This window comes from Lithobates pipiens, unplaced genomic scaffold (genome assembly GCF_037356315.1).
Source record: "Lithobates pipiens isolate NorthernLeopardFrog02 unplaced genomic scaffold, aLitPip1_a1.2 Scaffold_18, whole genome shotgun sequence".
Taxonomy (NCBI): Eukaryota; Metazoa; Chordata; class Amphibia; order Anura; family Ranidae; genus Lithobates; species Lithobates pipiens.
The window spans coordinates 420,911,370-420,930,250 of record NW_027507758.1 but is presented as its reverse complement, the minus strand read 5'-3'; the positions used below and the strand labels follow the sequence as shown (position 1 = coordinate 420,930,250).

Genomic DNA, 18,881 nt, shown 5'->3' with positions numbered 1-18,881 from the left:
GTTTAGAGGCAAAAAAAAAAAACCTTTGGGTTTGTGTTTTTGATAGGAGCTTTCTGGCAGAAAAATGCTAAACTCTTGTAAACTCTGTACAAAAACACTCTATATGAGCCAAGGGCACTGGAATTTTTTTTTTAAGACCAGTGTGCATGGAGCCTAATGCTGACCATACACTATATGGAAAATCGTCCGATATTCGGCCATTAGATCATTCGTTCGTTTTTTCGGCCAGTTAAGGGGTACAAAAACGATAATCATTTGGATGTTTTTGAGGGAAAAAAATGAAAAAAACGAAGGACAAGTTTGGAAATTTTCTGCCGAGCGAACGATAAATTGAAAGGTTAATGTGTTTCCCATCGGAACTGTCTGCACTAGGTATATGTAAAAAAACATAACATTAATTTATGTCCGCTGAACAATTTATCGGTTATTACATGATGGCAGAATCACTGAACGTTCGTTTTTCGAAATTGGGTTTGCCCGATTTTTCGTATAGTGTATGGAAAACATAAGAATGCAGCCAGAAGTCCAGTGATGATGTACAGGTGTTAAAAACAGAAGCCATCCAAGGAGAGGAGATCATCAACGTGGGAACCAGAAGATGAAGTTATTGGTGTTGGCGGATAGGGTCTCCTCAGATGCCCTGAATGATTTTAGCATACCACGGGGGAAATCTCCTTTTAGCATTAGTCCAAGGTTTATTGTGACAGAGATCTGCTAATAAAGATTTAAACCGCATTATTGTGGTAGGATCTCAAATTATTATGATTCCTAAGTTTTTGTTTTTTTTTGGTTTTTTTTTAGCACTTCAGTCCATCTGGCACTTCAAACAAGAGCAGGACAGGGATACGGCTAGCGCTTACCGAGAGTCTGTTGGAGGTCCTAATCAAATAAATGGGTTTAAATAGTTTCTACAAGTAAGAAATTAAGCAGAGGCTGGCTAAATTAAATTCTTAAATTACGGTAACAGCAATTTTTTTGGACATCTTATACTAAGATTTAGTTTAGCGACCAGGAACTACTGTTTTGCCGGTACCGTTCCAAATGTCAAAAAAAGTGAACTTTGGCATATACTAAGGTGACAAAAGGAGTATTGAAATAAAGAAAAGAAACAGAAAAGTGTCAGCATATTTTTCATAGAAATGAAATTACTATTTATGTGTTTTCGACTGAGAAAATACATTCTCTGATTTGCTCGAGTGCAGAGAGAAACTTAAGAGCCAAATACCAAAGACAGTGTTAAAAAAGTTCGCTGCCAAGATCACATGAGGTGAGCTTAGTCATTGTAACATGCTTGAAGCTGCCAAAGGTTTAAACAACCTGAAGACATAATGTTAACATTACAGTAATGTATTTGTTTTGCTGGTAGAGAATTTTGCATATTTAAATTATGCTGCTGGCGCAGTGGGAATGATAGGCTTCATTTTGTATGACCTTAGACGGGAACTCAACTCATCTAATGCATTCCAATTAGTTTGACAGACAATCCATACAGCAGAAAATAATAAAATTCCAAACAGGGGAGAATCCTGGGTCCTCTAAAATGAGGTACACAGTCATTAAATATGACCGTTTTCAAATTAAAAATGTATTTGCAACCTACAAGCCTGCGTTAGAAGTACTTATTTTTTCTAAATATACAATATTTGTTTCCAGTGTGTTTTTGTCTACCATACATTATAAAAAGGTATGAAAAAGCTAATGTCAGAACAGACCTAAAATGGTAACAATTGCTTCAGCCGCTTCAGTTTTCAGGATGTAAAATGTATTATGTACAATATCACTCTCGTAATTGTACAGGACTAAAAAAAGGAAAACTGAGAAAAGCCATGTTTTTTTTTTTCAACAAATATGTTATCCTGTTTTCCTCTCTGCTGTCAACTTTAAAGTAAACCTGTACTCCACTCTCACATCTGTATACCACCTGTGGACTAGAGCAATTTTTACAATTCTGCTATGGGTCTACTGATTCAGCAATAATATATATATATATATATATATATATATATATAGAGTAGATACAGGGGGGACTTTATATGAGCTGTGACCATCCGGTACACAGAGCTCCATCCCCGATATTTGGACAAAAGGAAAGGAAGAAGGGACAACGAGGGGGCAGCAGTGGGACTTTATATGAAACAAGACACTTAGGGTCAATTAAATCAAACAATAAAATAATAATTTATTGGCAACAGAGAGGGAGATAGTATAGTAAATAAATTAATAATAAGTCAATATGTAATAAACAGAATTAAAAAGTATGATAATAACATAACACAATAAAATTCATATTATAATAGCATTGTTACACATAGTAATAGACCGATAGTACATCCCAAAGTGCATATACAGTAGAGACCAATAAAATTAATTGATGATTTAAATAAATCAAACCCATAGTGAAATCTTGGTTATTGGGGCATAATATCCAATGATAAAAATCTCGACGCGTTTCGTGGAATATTTCCACTCATCAGGAGCAGCTATAAATTGAGGGTACCTATTGGATAACAAAAAATATGCATAGCAATCATGGTAGTGATGATCTACATCAGAGGCACTGGGAGGGGAAATCTGCATCCCTCTGGGAGCTGAGGTAACATACAAGAAGCCGGAAAGCAGGCCAAGAAGTGGAAAGATCCTAAAAGTGGCTGGGGTTTACTCAGATCAAACTGATGTAGTGAAGGTGAACCCAGGAGGCTGAGATTTATACACAGAAGAGTGTGTAGTGTGAAAGTGGAAAGTGTAAGGAGACCCATTGAAGCAGAAAATATCCTGCAACAGGAAGTCAGTGATAAAGGTAGCCTGCAACACCGGCAAGGATGTAACCAACGTCACGCAAAATGTGCACAGCTCAGAGGGCGAGAGCACCCACATCCGAACGACTTGCGCTGACATGAAAGGGCCCGACTTTTATTGATTGATTTAATTGACCCTAAGTGTCTTGTTTCATATAAAGTCCCGCTGCTGCCCCCTCGTTGTCCCTTCTTCCTTTCCGTCTTTCATAACGTTTGTTATGAAAGAATTACACTGGGAGCTCGTAACAGGACGGAAGTGGTTATTGTAACAAGTATAAAAGGTGGCGAGTCAGTACGCTGCCTATGCCCCAGAATGACGTCAGGTGTGTGATGAAAGGTACATTTAAAAGAAAAAAAAAGGGGGAGGAGCGACATGTACGCAGAATTTAAAAAAAGGACCTATGGAATGTATCTGTACATGAGGCTTTTCATTTGGTGAGGACGCTGGGAGCATTGGCGTACTGTATAGAGAACCAAGGCGGGGGAATAAGCTACAGGCGCATTTGATCTCCCGCAATAGGAGATCACGTATAACTGGTAAGCAGCAGTGTGTACAGAGGTGGAGGCACTATCCTATTTCCTATTGTGCACTTTTCTTGTGGCATCATGGTTGTGTACCACCATGGAGGAATTTATTGACGCACCATTTTCAGCATATGAACTTGTTTGGCTCTTTTTTCCATCAAGGACTCAATGGCGATTTTCTTAACCAAATGCATCATATTGTATTACTTTTTGTTTATAGGACTGTTCATTTTTTTGTTTTTGTTTTACTCAAATGGCATTTTCACATAGAGAATTATTAATCAGAGCAACCTAAAACTTTTTGAATTGTATATTATTGTGTGTGTGTCTCACAAGAGGTTCCAGCGTTTTTTTTTAGATCCACAAGAAAGAATTTCACTCACAGCTAGCACAGTATTTTTTATTTTTTATTATAAATGTTACTATAAAGCACCTGGTGGTCCCCAGTAAATATCAAAAAATAACTTTTCTTGTGGGATGAAGGCACTGGGAAAGTTTGGAATGCCTACAGTCTTGGAATAAGTTTGCTCAGGAAATCTGTTTATATAATGCATTATAATATGGTTGTCCTGCACTCATTTATATTATGAGTAGGAATGATTCTGCTTATAACAAAGCCTTAATGAATAAAATGAGGTTACAGTGAATTGTTATATCATCCTTGAAATTATATCAATTTTAGGAGGCCCGGCTTCAATAAGCATTGTATAAAAGGAACATCCCATAATATTTCCTAACTGATTTTACCTTAAAATCTGATAAGGCTTTTGTGCACATTCTTATTATGATGGGATGATCGTTTCCTTCATATTAAAAGGAGAAGTATATCCAATCCTTTTTTGGCTAAACTTATGGATCACAGGGGTGCACTTCCTTCTGCACTCCTGTGACCCATTTTCAGCTGGCAGCAGGTTTAACGAGGAGTTTCCCCTAAAAAAAATAATAATAATAATTTAAGATCAGCAGCTACAAATACTACAGCTGCTGACTTTTAATAATCGGACACTTACCTGTCCCAGGGTCCAGCGATGCAGGGGAAAGAAGCCCCGCTCTTCCCCCCTACTCTCGGTGGTGCCGGAATTGCAACTGTGGGCACCCGGCTGTGGCTTCACAGCTGGGCACCCACTGTGCATGCGCGAGCGGCGCCGCGTGCAGTGATTGGCTGCGCAGTCATCTGGGACCTGCCACGTGTCCCAGATGACTGACAGGAGGGAGGGCGGCGGAGCGGAGCCCTTCCTGTGCCGAGGTGAAGTGACGTCAGGAGCCCAGGCACTGAAGGAGGCAAACTACGAAGGACCCCCTAGCAACAGGCATTTAGTGGTGAGTTAACCACTTAAGGACCGCCACATGCCAATGTACGTCATCACAATGGCATGTACAGGCACAAGCACGTACATGTACGTGCTTGCCTTCCAGCGGGTGGGGGGTCAGATCGGACCCCCTCCCGCTGGATACGGCGGTCCGTTTCGCTTCAGGAGCAATCCGGGATGAGGGGATGGCCGTTGGTTTCTGGCCACCCCCTCTCGATCGCTCTTGGCGAATGAGAAGCTTCCTCCCACTGTGTATAGTAAACACAGGCAGGGAGGAAGTTATGTCATTCTCCTCGGGGCGGTCTTTTTGACCGGACTACGAGGAGAAGTGAAAGTAAGTGTGCACCAACACTACACTAACATGTAGGCACACACAGGCACACAAACCCCCCCCCCCCCGATCACCCCCATGCCCCCCCTCCTCCCAGTCACAGTGTCAATGATTGCAGTGATCATTTATTTACTGATCACTGCATTCAGTGTCAGTTGTGACAGTAAAAACTGTCAGGGCAGTTAGTGTTAGGTCCAGGGTAGCCCCCTATCACCCCCCCAATAAAGGTTTAACCCCCTGATTGCCCCTAGAGTTAACCCTTTCACCCCCTTTTGCCAGTGTCACTAAGCGATCGTTTTTCTGATCGCTGCATTAGTGTCGCTAGTGTCGCTAGGTAGCTAGTTATTTTTTTAGGTTCACCGCCAGGTTTTTATAGCGCTAGGTACCCTGATATACTACCCAATAATGGTTTTAACCCCCTGATTGCACCTAGTTAACCCTTTCACCCCCTTTTGCCAGTGTCACTAAGCGATCATTTTTCTGATCGCTGCATTAGTGTCGCTAGTGTTGCTAGGTAGCTAGTTATTTTTTTAGGTTCACCGCCAGGTTTTTATAGCGCTAGGTACCCCCATATACTACCCAATAATGGTTTTAACCCCCTGATTGCACCTAGTTAACCCTTTCACCAGCGATCACAGTATAAGTGTCACTGGTGACGCTGGTTAGCCAGTTAGTTATTTAGGTTCCCCGTCAGGTTTTTATATAGCGCCAGGGACCCCCATATACTACCTAATAAAAATTTGAACCCCCTGATTGCCCCTAGTTAACCCTTTCACCAGTGATCACCGTATAAGTGTTACGGGTGACTCTGGTTAGTATGCTTTTTATAGCATCAAGGCACCCACCATTTATTGCCCAATAAAGGTTTAACCCCCTGATCACCCGGCGGGTGATATCAATTAGGTTTTAGGGTCAGGGTCTGCATCGCCCCAGGCAGCGCTAGGTTAGTGCCAGTACCGCTAACACCCACTCGCAAAGCATACACCTCCCGTAGTGGTATAGAATCTGAACAGATCAATATCTGATCTGATCAGATCTATACTAGCGTCCCCAGCAGTTTAGGGTTCCAAAAAAACACATTGTTAGCAGGATCAGCCCAGATACCTGCTAGCACCTGCGTTTTGACCCTCCGCCCAGCCCACCCAAGTGCAGTATCGATCGATCACTGTCGCTTACAAAACACTAAACACATAACTGCAGCAATTGCAGAGTCAGGCCTGATCCCTGCGATCGCTAACAGTTTTTTTTGGTAGCGTTTTGTCCATAGCATGTGTGAGCAATATATCATTTAGTGACAACTTTGTGCAAAAAAAAAATTGTAATATTCCTGCAACTTGTGGCAAAATATAAAATATTTAATGGACTCAACATGCCTCTCAGTAAATAGCTTGGGGTGTCTACTTTCCAAAATGGGGTCATTTGGGGGGGGTTTGTGCTATTTTGGCATTGTATGGCCTTCGAAACTGTGATAGGTAGTGAGGAGTGAAATCTGAAGGCAGTGATTGGTTTTCGGGGTACCGTACGCAGCTAGACTCCCAAAAAGTCCCACATATGTGGTATCCTCGTACTCAGGAGAAGCAGCAGAATATATTTTGGGGTGCAATTCCACATATAACTATGGCATGTGTGAGCAATATATCATTTAGTGACAACTTTTTGTAAACCATTTTCTTTTCAAATATTTTATTAAGGAATCAGGCAGGGTACAGTAAAATAAACTGAACAGTTTACAACAAAAACAGCAACGAAGGATGGTCAGATACGCTGTTACTTAAGCATTGTAAATGTAAATAACTCGATATAGGCACAAGATCAGCCCCTACTTCCCATATGAATAAGGTAAATAAAAGTCAAAACAATGGAAGGGGGGGCCAAATGAAACTAGGCCAACTAGTGTCGGTAGGGAAAAAGAAATCCGTAGACATTTTTGTCCAGAGCTCCAGTCCCTACTCAGGGTAGTAGTGAAGGAGAACAGCGTTGCTTAAGGTATTTTACCCAACATAGAAAAAAGAGAGAATGGGAAAAAGAAAATACAGGGATAGAAAAAGAGAGGAAAAAGAAGGAGGAAACAAGGTCATAGAGAGAGAGGGAAAAGTTGTGACAAAGTAAGGGAAAGGAAGGAGAGAAAGAAAAGCATGGTCGGCGGACCCAGGGGAACCACAAGCCCCATAACACTGATCATTTTAAACTAAGGAGCCATAAGGCGTGTGTCAAAGTCCTTAGGCAAGAAATTGTCTACCCATGGCTGCCAAATTCTAGTAAACAGTGGGATTTTGTCCAACGTTACCGCTTCTATTTTCGCATGTATCATCGCCTGTGTAACTCTGTGTTTGGTCTCAGCTACATGTAAAGTAGGTGTCCTCCAGGCTCTTGCTATCGTTTGCTTAGCTGCAGTCAATATTTGGAGGGAAAGTCGAATTTGGGGTTTGGTGAAATTTAGTGGTAGCCAATTCAACAGCGCTATTTTAGGATCAGGATCCACGGGGCGATGAAATAGTGTGGTTAGTATATGAAAGATTAAAGACCAAAAATTTGTTACGGTGGGACAGGTCCACCAGATGTGGAGGTGGGTACCCCGGTCTTTGCAACCTCTAAAGCAGTCTGGCGAATAGTTTGGCACATACTTGGCAATTCTAGAGGGGACTAGGTACCACCGCATCAGGACCTTATAGTTCGCTTCAGAAGCTACCACATTTTGTGAGGAGTTCTTAGTGTTAGTCCATATAGTGGACCACGACTCTGCGTCAAGATTAAGCGTTAAATCGGTGGCCCATGCTTTAGCATAACTCGGAAGGTCTCCAGATGCGGTGGAGAGGTAAGAATAGAGGTATGAAATGGTGCCCGGGGCATGCGGATCAGAGGAACATATAGACTCAAATTGAGACATAGATCTAAGATTGTGGCCCATTTTGATATGGGTTTGGAAGAAGTGAGCTATCTGCAAGTAACGGAAGCATTCTTTGTGGGGTAGTTGTGTCTGTGCCTGTAGGTCAGGGAATGGAATGAGAGAGGTTCCCCGAAAAAGATCACATACACGAGTAAGGCGTGCATGTGACCAGGCTGAAAAGGCGCCTGGCTCCATGCAGGCTGGCATAAAGTTTGGGTGACCTAAGAATGATAATAGGGGGAGATGTGGGGACAAAAATTTAAAAGGAGTACATAGCCTATGCCAAATTTTAAGGGAATGACTTGTGATAGGATTAATAAGGGTTTTACACTCCTGGGGGGGGAGCCAAAGCATATTGGAGACGGAAATAGGATGAGCCTCTACTGCCTCTAAGCTGACCCATAGTGGAATTTCAGATTCAGCGTGCTAGAGGGTCATTTGTGATAACTGAGCGGCATAGTAATAGTGCTTGAAATATGGTATTCCCAGCCCTCCTTGAAGCTTATGCCGAAAGAGGACCGTCTTAGAAATTCTAGGTCTAGTATTACCCCAAATATATTTGAGAGTCCTGCTTTGTATAGTGTTATCAAAATATGTAGGGACTGTAACCGGGAGGACTCTATATAGATATAGTAATTTGGGCAGCAAAGACATTTTCACTGCCGTAATACGCCCCAGCCAGGAAACACATAAGGGCTGCCAAGAAGAAAGAAGCAACGATAAACTACGTAGCATGGGAAGATAATTAACATGGTAAAGGTGAGCAGGGTTACTAGTTAATCTAATACCTAGGTAGGGAATATAAGACGTTGACCATTGGAATGAATAGTTAGTCCGTAGGTTGTGCAAAGTTTCTGCAGGCAGGGATACTGCAAGGGCTCTAGATTTACATTGATTCACTTCAAGACCTGAAATTTGCGCGAATGTATCAAGAAGCTTAAAGAGGTTGGGCAAGGTGGTATGGGGGGAGGTGACAAATAGGAGGGCATCGTCTGCGAAGAGGCATAACTTATGAGTCGTGGAAGCTACCTCTAGACCCCGAATATCAGGGTTAGATCTAATCAGGGCTGCTAGCGGTTCTATAGCAAGGGCAAAAAGCAGGGGCGACAAAGGGCACCCCTGCCTAGTACCTCGTTGAATCGGGAATCTATTGGAACTGAAGCCGGAATATCGAACAAACGCTTGGGGATGGGCGTATAAAGTGTCAATCCAACGGAGAAAATGAGGGCCAAAACCCCACTTAAGCAATATATACTTAAGGTAGGGCCAAGAAACAGTATCAAAAGCTTTACGTATGTCAAGTGACAATAAATGCATAGGGATATTTCTAGATCTAGCTAAGTGCTGTAATAGAATAACCCGACGTATGTTATCACTCGCTTGGCGCTTAGGTATGAACCCTACCTGATCCTTGTGAATCAGCCCTCCAATATGTGAAGACAATCTTAGGGACAGTACTTTTGCTAAGAGCTTAATATCTAGATTCAAAAGTGATATAGGCCTGTAGTTAGACCATACGGAATGATCAGCATCAGGTTTGGGTATCATTGAAACTGAGGCCGTAAGTGTGTCACTACTAAAGGTGCCCCCCTTCAAAAGGGTGTTAAAAGTGTTTGCTAAAAGTGGTGCCAGGGTATCTGCAAATTTTTTGTAATATAGCCCTGTAAAGCCATCCGGGCCAGGTTGTTTACTAGTTTTAATTAGTTTGATAGCCTGGAGCACTTCAGAAGACGAGACCTCCGTGTCAATAGCGTTTCGGGCCTGGACGGGAAGAGAAGGGATCTGTAGATCGTGGAACAATGCTTCAGCTTTGGTTTGAGGGAAAGAAGAGGGGGATTCGTAGAGTTTCGCAAGGCGTTTGGAAAACTCGTCAACTATTTTAAGTGGGTTGCTAGTGTATGATTCTTTTCCCACCTTAAGCCTAATCGGTTTATATACTCGTTCAGGTTGTCTAAGGCGAAGAGCTAAAAAGGTGTCAGGCTTATTAGATTTAGTATAAATGGTATGAAAAGTCCTACGTAAGGTTTTATCTGCTGCCTCTGAGAAAAGTAAATCCAGCTCAAGCCGAATTTTAGCTAGTTCAGACTTATTCGTCTCAGAAGGGGAGGTCTGGAATAGGAGAAATAGCCGTTGATATTCAGTTTCTAGGTATTGCAAACGTTGGAGCCTGTCTTTCTTAAGGAAGGAGGCTGTTGATATGCATTTACCCCTAATTACAGGCTTATGTGCTTCCCATAAGAGAATAGGAGAGATATCTGGAGTGGCGTTATATGTAAGATAATCACGTAAGGCAACTTGAATATCGAGCAAAAAGGATTGATTTGTTAAGTGTCTATCATTCATTCGCCAAAATCTTTCCCGAGGTCTTGGTATAAGGGAGGAAATAGAGGTGATCACTGCACAATGGTCAGACCAAGTGATTGGGTGTATAATAGATTGCAGCAGGATTGGGGAGGATGCTATGGAGATAAATATATGATCTATTCTAGAAAAGGAATTATGGGGATTAGAGTAAAACGAAAAATTCTTCTTTGCAGGATTGCATTCCCGCCAGGTATCTAATATTGAATATTTTTGCAGCAAGGACCAGAATTGAGTTGAGAGTGAGTAATGGTCTGGCGTGTACGGGGATCTATCTACAGACGGGTGAATAACCAAGTTAGAGTCCCCACACATAATTAAGGTACCTTTAAGATGAGTTTTGATTACTTGAAAAAGATGAGAAAAAAAGGGAATAGGGTTGGAATTAGGGGCATAATAAGAGACTAGAGTTACATCTGATTCTTGTAGGGAGCCTGTCAAGAGAATATATCGTCCCTCAGGATCCTTGATAGCTGAAGTCAAAATAAACGGGAGAGAACGATGGAGAGCCAGGAGGACCCCCCGATGTTTCGTAGCCGCAGAGGCCGTGTATACTAGGGGATAATTATTATGAAAAAATTTAGGAGTATTACGAACAGAGAAATGTGTCTCTTGTAACGCTACTATACCTGCATGCAATGATGTAAAGGTGCGAAAAGCTTTAACCCGTTTGTTGGGCGAGTTCAGGCCTTTCACATTCAGCGACAATATATTCAGGGGAGCCATATAACAGGGTGCGGGTAGATGATAAATAGGAGCCCGGGATCCCCCCAGGCCAGCCAACCACTACAAGAAAAGAAAGAGGGCAGAGAGGGTAAACAGAGAAAAGGTAAGAAGCAGTGGAAAGAAGACAGAGAAATGTCAAAACAATTACGTAAGGCGAACCTTAGATAAATGGGCATATCACGAGAAATCTCAAGTCGCCCGACAAAAACGTGCATGGTCTCCACGGCAAGAAATCTCGCCATAGAGAGAACGCACTAAATTGGGGGGAGCAGTGACTGTTCCCCGCAACATACCAGGAGAGGCATTACACAAGTAACATTTTTGCAAAGCCTATTAGCCTGAGACAATTGCGATTAACGCATAGAGAATGCTCATATAATAAACTCCAATAAACACAAATAGAATTGAAAACATAGCAAACTTAATAACATGACTATGGATCCTAAAATTGGGAAGAAAAAAAAAAAAAGGGGTGGGGGGGGTGGGGGGGGGTGGGGCTAGGAAAGGAGAGAAGGGGAAACTGAAAGGGAAGGAGGGGGGATGTAGGATAAAAAAGGGAAAAAAAAATAAAAATAAAAAAATTAAAAAAAAGGGGGGGGGGGGAGGGATATTATTTTGGAGGTATTATTCTGAAGGTAAGAGTGGGATCATAGATCCTCTACATATAGAATCTTCAAAGATAGCAGGCCAAATAAGCCGGTGAGTCCAGGAATAAGACTATCGAAAACCCGGGTGTAGTGTATGAGTCAAAAAAGAAAAAAAAAAAAAAAAAAAAAGGAAAATGATGTAGTAAAGATCCTTCAGCGGGGCACAAAAATCTTGGGGCTGTAACGATTCTCAGCAGGAGCCTTTGCAGGTGTCCCCTTACGGATGGATCCTGGTGACCGTAGGTCTCTGGGGTCTCGTTTGGGGGTAGCCCTATGAGGGTAGGGAGTTAGACGTGCAGGGGTGCGCGGAAGTGCGGTCTCCAACTGTTGTTCTGGAGTAGTCAACCGAAGGGATTCCAAAAGGCGTTGTAGAGCTTCAGGGGTGGTGCAGTTATATTGCTGGCCATTGTATGTAAAATGAAGAGCAAAAGGGAACCGCCACACGTATTTGATTTGGTGCTTGATAAGAACTTGTAATTGTGGCTTCATAGCTCGTCGTTTCGTGATCGTAAGGGGAGCTAAGTCAGTGAACAATTGGTACGTGTGGCCTTGGAAAGTGAGCGCGTCTCCTTTGTTGCGCGCAGCGGTAAGAAGTTGTTCCTTCGATCGGAAGAAGTGAAGCTTAATAATAATGTCTCTTGGAGGACCGTCGGGCTGACGACGTGTTAAGGCCCTATGTATTCTGTCGAACTCCAAACGTTCGATCGGAATTTCTGGGGAGAGTTCCTGGAATAGGGCCGTTGTAAAGGACTGCAAATCCACGACCGATTCTGGGATGCCTCGTAAGCGTAAATTAGCTCTTCTGGAGCGATTTTCGGCATCTTCAAGTCGAGAAAGCAACACTGCGTTCTCCTCACGAAGCATTAACTGCTCCTGAGCTTGTTCTTTGAGAGTAAGTTCCATATCATCAGCTCTAGTTTCAAGGTCTGCGGTGCGCTGTCCCAGTTCACGTATTTCACGTGTTAGCTTAGTGGTAATTTGGTCTGAAGTCGCTTTAAGCGCTTTGTGAAGCATTTTCTCTATATGAGAGAGGAGATCTGTCTGCGGCATACCTGGAGTTGGCAAAGCAGGAAAGTCCTCTAAGCTGGGTCCGCACTCCTCGTCAGTGTCATCACTGTGGTGGTCGGCTGCGTCCGCTGGAGAGCTGGAGCGCTGCGATGCGGCCTGTGCTTGTGCCTTCGCCGCCATCTTGGACGAGGCCCGCGCGAGCGCCTCTTTGATTGGTTTCGGCTTGGATTTACCTCTGTGCCCCGTTAAAACCATCCCGGGGGGAGCGCGGTGTTGTCCCTGGATCGTACCGGTTAGTTAGGTGTCACTTGTGTGATCGGCAGGATTATAAAGGCCCGGGACTGTTGCGGGGAATGCGGAGCTCTAACGGAAGGCGTCCATCTCGTCGAGCCTCGCGCATGCGCCCCTTTTGTAAACCATTTTAATTTGTGTCATTATTCAATCACTTGGGACAAAAAAAAAATATTCAATGGGCTCAACATGCCCCTCAGCAATTTCCTTGGGGTGTCTACTTTCCAAAATGGGGTCATTTGGGGGGGTTTTGTGTTATTTTGGCATTTTATGGCCTTCAAAACTGTGATAGGTAGTGAGGAGTGAAATCAAAAATTGCACCCTTTGAAATCCTGAAGGCAGTGATTGGTTTTCGGGGTGCCGTACGCGGCTAGACTAACAAAAAGTCCCACATATGTGGTATCCCCGTACTCAGGAGAAGCAGCAAAATATATTTTGGGGTGCAATTCCACATATAACTATGGCATGTGTGAGCAATATATAATTTAGTGACAACGTTTTGTAAACTTTTTTTTTTTTGTGTCATTATTCAATCACTTGGGACAAAAAAAAAATATTCAATGGGCTCAACATGCCCCTCAGCAATTTCCTTGGGGTGTCTACTTTCCAAAATGGGGTCATTTGGAGGGGGTTTGTACTGCCCTGCCATTTTAGCACCTCAAGAATTGAGATAGGCAGTCATAAAGTAAAAGCTGTGTAAATTCCAGAAAATGTACTCTAGTTTGTAGACGCTATAACTTTTGCGCAAACCAATAAATATACGCTTATTGACATTTTTTTTTTACTAAAGACATGTGGCTGAATACATTTTGCCCTAAATATATGACTAAAATTGAGTTTATTCGATTTTTCTTATAACAAAAAGTAGAAAATATTGTTTTCTCAAAATTTTCGGTCTTTTTCCATTTATATCGCAAAAAATAAAAATCGCAGAGGCAATCAAATACCATCAAAAGAAAGCTCTATTTGTGGGAAGAAAAGGACGCAAATTTCGTTTGGGTACAACATTGCATGACCGCGCAATTACCAGTTAAAGCAGTGCAGTGCAAAATTGTAAAAAGACCTCGGGTCCTTAGGCTGAAAATTGGTCCGGGGCTGAAGTGGTTAAGAAAAAAAATTTCCCAAATGTTTTTTTTTGTGTTTTATTTCTTAGGAATTTTAAGCATTTTTTTTGGAGTATGGAACGCCACTTTAAGTCCACTATTGGCTGACATCACCGAGTCAGTTTAGGCTCTGAAAAGATCCCAGTTATATGGTCGGGGTCCACCCAGCAGCGTGGACCAGCACCCAGCTCAGCCCCTATTTTTCATCGTCATTACTAGACTTAGTCCAATTGTTGGTCTGGAATATTGCATCTATGCTGTTAACTGTACCAGACGTGAGACTTTGTATGGCTGTACAGGATCAGTCCATGTGTGCTTGCGGTTTTTCTTTTTCCTTTACCATGCCATACAGACTCCTTGGTTTTAGCCAACAGCTAGTATTGTGTAGATATTTTTTTATTGAGTTCTGGTTTGCTTTTGATACCTAGAGATATACATACATTTTATATTACTATTATTGTGTGTTTTTAGGATGATGTATCAATAAATTGGTTGTATAAAACAATTGGTTGTTTTTCTTTAATTGTTTTTTAATACAATATTACTGAATATCCTTGATAGCCCCATATTAGAAGTTTGTTTGAAATGGAGATTGCGAATGTCAGTTTTATTCTATTAGGGGATCCGGTTACATTAATTGGTTGGTTTGGAGGTAATTTTCATGCTGTGTACAGGGGATTGCAAGAGGCCGAAACTAAGTGAAATGTATGTACTTACACTACATGCGTTTAGAAGAAAATACATTTAAAGATGTATTATAGAATATAGAGCTGAATTCAGTTGCCTTTTATACCTACCTGGAGGTCAGCTTAACAATACACTATACTATACTATACTATACTATACTATACTATATTACTATAAGGGAAATAACCAGTATAGAAATAACAGAGGATCCATGGGGGTGTTTGTTCCATGGGGTTAGAATGCCAATCAAACAATATACGAGAACATTGGTCCCCCAGTTATTAAAACGCAGCCAAAAGTTTATTTCCTCAACAGTGGCAGGAGCTAGAAAGTCCCACAACGAGGAGTTGGTGTAGTAAAATAAACAAAACCTATAATATGGAATATCTAAGGTTCAGTGGTGAGGACGGAATGGAAGGTTTCGAAGAGAAGTGGAGAGTTTGGATAAAGTTTAAGCAGACAATTATGCCGGCCATACACGATGCGAATTCCGAACGACCCGTCGAACGATAAACGAAAGCGGCACTCACAACAACATGCAAATGTGCCATCAATTAAGTACGAAAATCGTACGTTAAAACACTATGTTTTAACGGGTTTTTTTTATTCCGTGTTGCGTTCGACCATTCGTTCGTTGTTTTATATGGTTTCCTTCTGGTTCAAACTTTCCAGAGATCGTGCGCAGTTCATTTTCTTATGTCAAATCGTCCAACTCTGCCATTAACGATACGATTTTTGGACGATTTTTGAAAAAAAAACCAACATGTTGGATTTGTCAATTTGCCCTGTCGTACGAAAATCGCATGTCGCGCATACCACACTAACGATACGAAAATCGGTCGATTTTACTTTCGCTCGGATTTTCGTTCGGAATTCGCATCGTGTATGGCCGGCATTAGATTTGCTGAAATTATGAGTTTAAGAAGGGGAGAAGTTCAGAGATACAGGAGATGTCAGGCAGCAAGAGGTCAGAAAAGAAAGGTCAGAGAGGAGGGGAGGGATGGATGGGAGGGGGGAGGAAAATTATCTCTGTAAAATGTGATGGTAACGACGAGAATTGTATCTCGGTTTATGAAATATTTAGATATAAAGAAAAGCAATAAAGAAATTGAAAAAAACAAACAAAAAACAATACCCTATACATACCTTTCGCTGGTTTCTACATATGTCACCATGAAATGTCTGGTCTCTTCAAGACGTCCTTCTGGTTCCTATATAAAAACATAAAAAAACACGGGTTACAAAAAGTAAATGGCATTCTTAGGGCAACTGATCCCACAAATTGAAAATTATCCCAGTTTCTATAAATTAGAGGAACATGTCTGTCCTGCCAGTACCACCTAATCAAATTTAATCTGCTCTGTCAAAATGAAAAATGTACAATGACTAATTGCTAAAAGAAATGCAAACACACACAAACTCTTTTTCTTTTTATAAATCAGTCCCAATATGAGATCTATGTTCTGTAATGGAATCTATAACAGTCAGTGAAAGATAAATATAATCTGGATAAAGGAACAATTACACTGAATAATCTTTCTTTGACCTTTAACATCTGTTTTATTTAAACTAGACAAACTGCTTTTCCCTAAACAGTATACACACAAAGTGATTTGTAATTCATTTAGGTATGAGCAATCATGAACAAGCAATACAACATTGCTTAAACTGAATTAGAAAAAGACAGGTGGGACTTTATATGAGATCATGGCCATCCAGCACACAGGTCTCCATCCCTATTTGCATAAAGTATAAAAAGGGGGAAAATTGGGGACAGAGGGGCATTGCTTAAACTATCACACAGTGAAACCCCACAAGGTACTGTCCTGCACTTTTGACACTGACTGAAAATATCAATCACAAATATGACCTCAGTTATAAATGAGAATGATTCATTAAAAAATATAATTTAACCACTTGCTAACAAGCCCCTTTGTGAGTGCTTCAGGAAGGTGACAGGTACTCTTCGTGGAGACATCAGGGATCTGTTAGACCCCTGATGGTCTTCTCTGTCCAACAAAGCAATGACCCAAGCACAGATCATACTTGGTTAGATGCTCTCTTGGCTGTAACAGCCAGGAAATGACAGCTCTGGAACCGGAAGTGATGCAATCCGTGCCGCTTCCAGGATCATTCATCACAGAGAAGAATGGGGAATGGATGTTCCTCTATAGCAGAGATATGCAATTAGCGGACCTCCAGCTGTTGCAGAACTACAAGTCCTATGAGGCATAGCAAGACTGACAGCCACAAGCGTGACACCCAGAGGCAAGAGGCATGATGGGACATGTAGTTTTGCAACAGCTGAAGGTCCGCTAATTGCATATCCCTGCTCTATCGCCTCTGTAGGCCACTTTCCTAGCTGCTTACTGTGGTCCTGGGCTCCCCGAAGACATGGGGAGAGCTCAGGAAATACTGCGGGTGGCAGCAAAAGGGGGGACATTCTGAGCACTGAAAAGGTGATTTTTTTTTCTACAAGAAAGCCAGCAGCGGCTGAAAAAAGTGATCAAGATCGGAGTGTGCATGTGCGGCACTTCCGGGAAGTCACTCTGAACAGAGGCTCCGCACCGCTCTGGCCCTTCTCAGCCCCCTAAGCGTCCAGATCGAGCAGGATCCGGCCAAAATTGTCCCCATCACTCACCGGAGACCCAGGCACAGCCCCGCATGCCGGACGGCTCACAAATTTGCGAGGTGAGCCGCCAGCTGGACTTCAACCTGGCGGCCTCTGCTTCTCCCAAGATAGCGGCCAGAGCACCCATACGCGGAGGCATGGAGGATTCGGATTCCATTGTGGACCATCCATTCCCATACAAGCACCAGAACCACATCCTGGAAACACCAGTGAGTACCTGCACCCCCCAAGGGATCTCTCCAGGCTCCACAGAGTCCCTGCTAAACAGGACATTAGAGGATCTCCCCCACACCCCCATGCTGCAATCCCACATAGGCCTGGAAGGCCCCACCATTCCTCCCCCACATGCAGCACATGCCACAAAGTTTTTCTGAAATGCTGGCTGCAGGCTTGGCTCACAATGCCACACAGATTACTGCCACCATTAGAGCCCACATGGACGCAATTGAGCAGGTTGTTTACAATACTGCCGCCCGCACCAATCAAAACACCACCTGCATCCAAACTTTACAAGACCAACTAGAAGCAGCATTATCCAAAATAGATGATTTTGAAAACAGAAGTAGGAGGTATAATTTCCGCATACGGGGGATCAGCGAGTCTGTTACGGATGTACCCAGTACTGTCAAGTTGTTTATCAAGGAGCTCATACCAGACATTCAGGGTCACAGGCTTGAACTTGACAGGGCACACATAGCTATCCAACCCTCTCAACAAGATGGTCTCCAGAGGCACATTGTGGTTAAGCCCCATTATTATGGCATCAAGGAAGACGTAATGAGAAGAACTGGACAACCTCTCCTTTCAAGGGAACAAGATCCAAATCTTTTCAGACATCTTTCCTACCATGGTCCAGAAACGGAGATCCCTCAAGCTCCTTCTAGAGGTCCTCACCCAAAACTCCATTAAGTATCGCTGGTCATTTCAACTTCGTCTCCAGTTTCACTTCAGAGACAAATCATATGGTTTTTCCAACTCTCAGGATGGTGAGCGTCTTCTGCTTCAACTAGGACTCATCTCCCAAGAACTTGCTCCACCTCACGCAATGGCCAAATCAGGCTCTTCCAAACTTCCATCACTGGGCAGCCCTCATACCCCGTTGTGGAACAAACAACTGCCAAAGAGACACCGAGACTCCCACCCTCCAAGATGAGAGGCCTTTTTCCTACTCCCGGCCAGAAAGGTGTTTTTCCTAATTTTTGAGAGACAATTGCTCTCTCACCTCGCTTGTGTAGGGGGCAACCCCACATAGTCCTGAATTTGGACATTCAGGCCAGGTCTTTACCCACATTATGTTAGGCCCCATTATCACCCTCAATGGCTAACTGGGACACCTAACTTTGCTTGAACCTTCCACCCTGGATAGGGTGGACACTGCTTTATGTTGTCTAATTTGTTGCATACAAGTTATGCCCTTACGGCTTTTCCCCTATAGTTAGGCCTACCAGCCTCACCCCCCCCCCCCCACTTCCCCTTCCCACCCCTCCCCACGCAGGTACCCCTCCCCTTCCAATTTATGTTTTGGTTTCTTACTTTTACCAATTGATGTTTACAAATTGAATGTTTCATACTATACCA

General features: G+C 42.7%; 1 protein-coding gene across 1 annotated transcript in view; it reads right to left on the bottom strand.

Moving 5' to 3' along the window:
* The window catches only part of ZBBX (zinc finger B-box domain containing), a 350,269-nt gene that overhangs the window by 155,549 nt on the left and 175,839 nt on the right, over positions 1–18,881 (bottom strand). Inside the window, exon 13 of the mRNA XM_077488037.1 lies at positions 15,818–15,882. Coding sequence (XP_077344163.1) covers positions 15,818–15,882 — 65 coding nt within the window. The remainder of the gene's footprint in view (positions 1–15,817; positions 15,883–18,881) is intronic.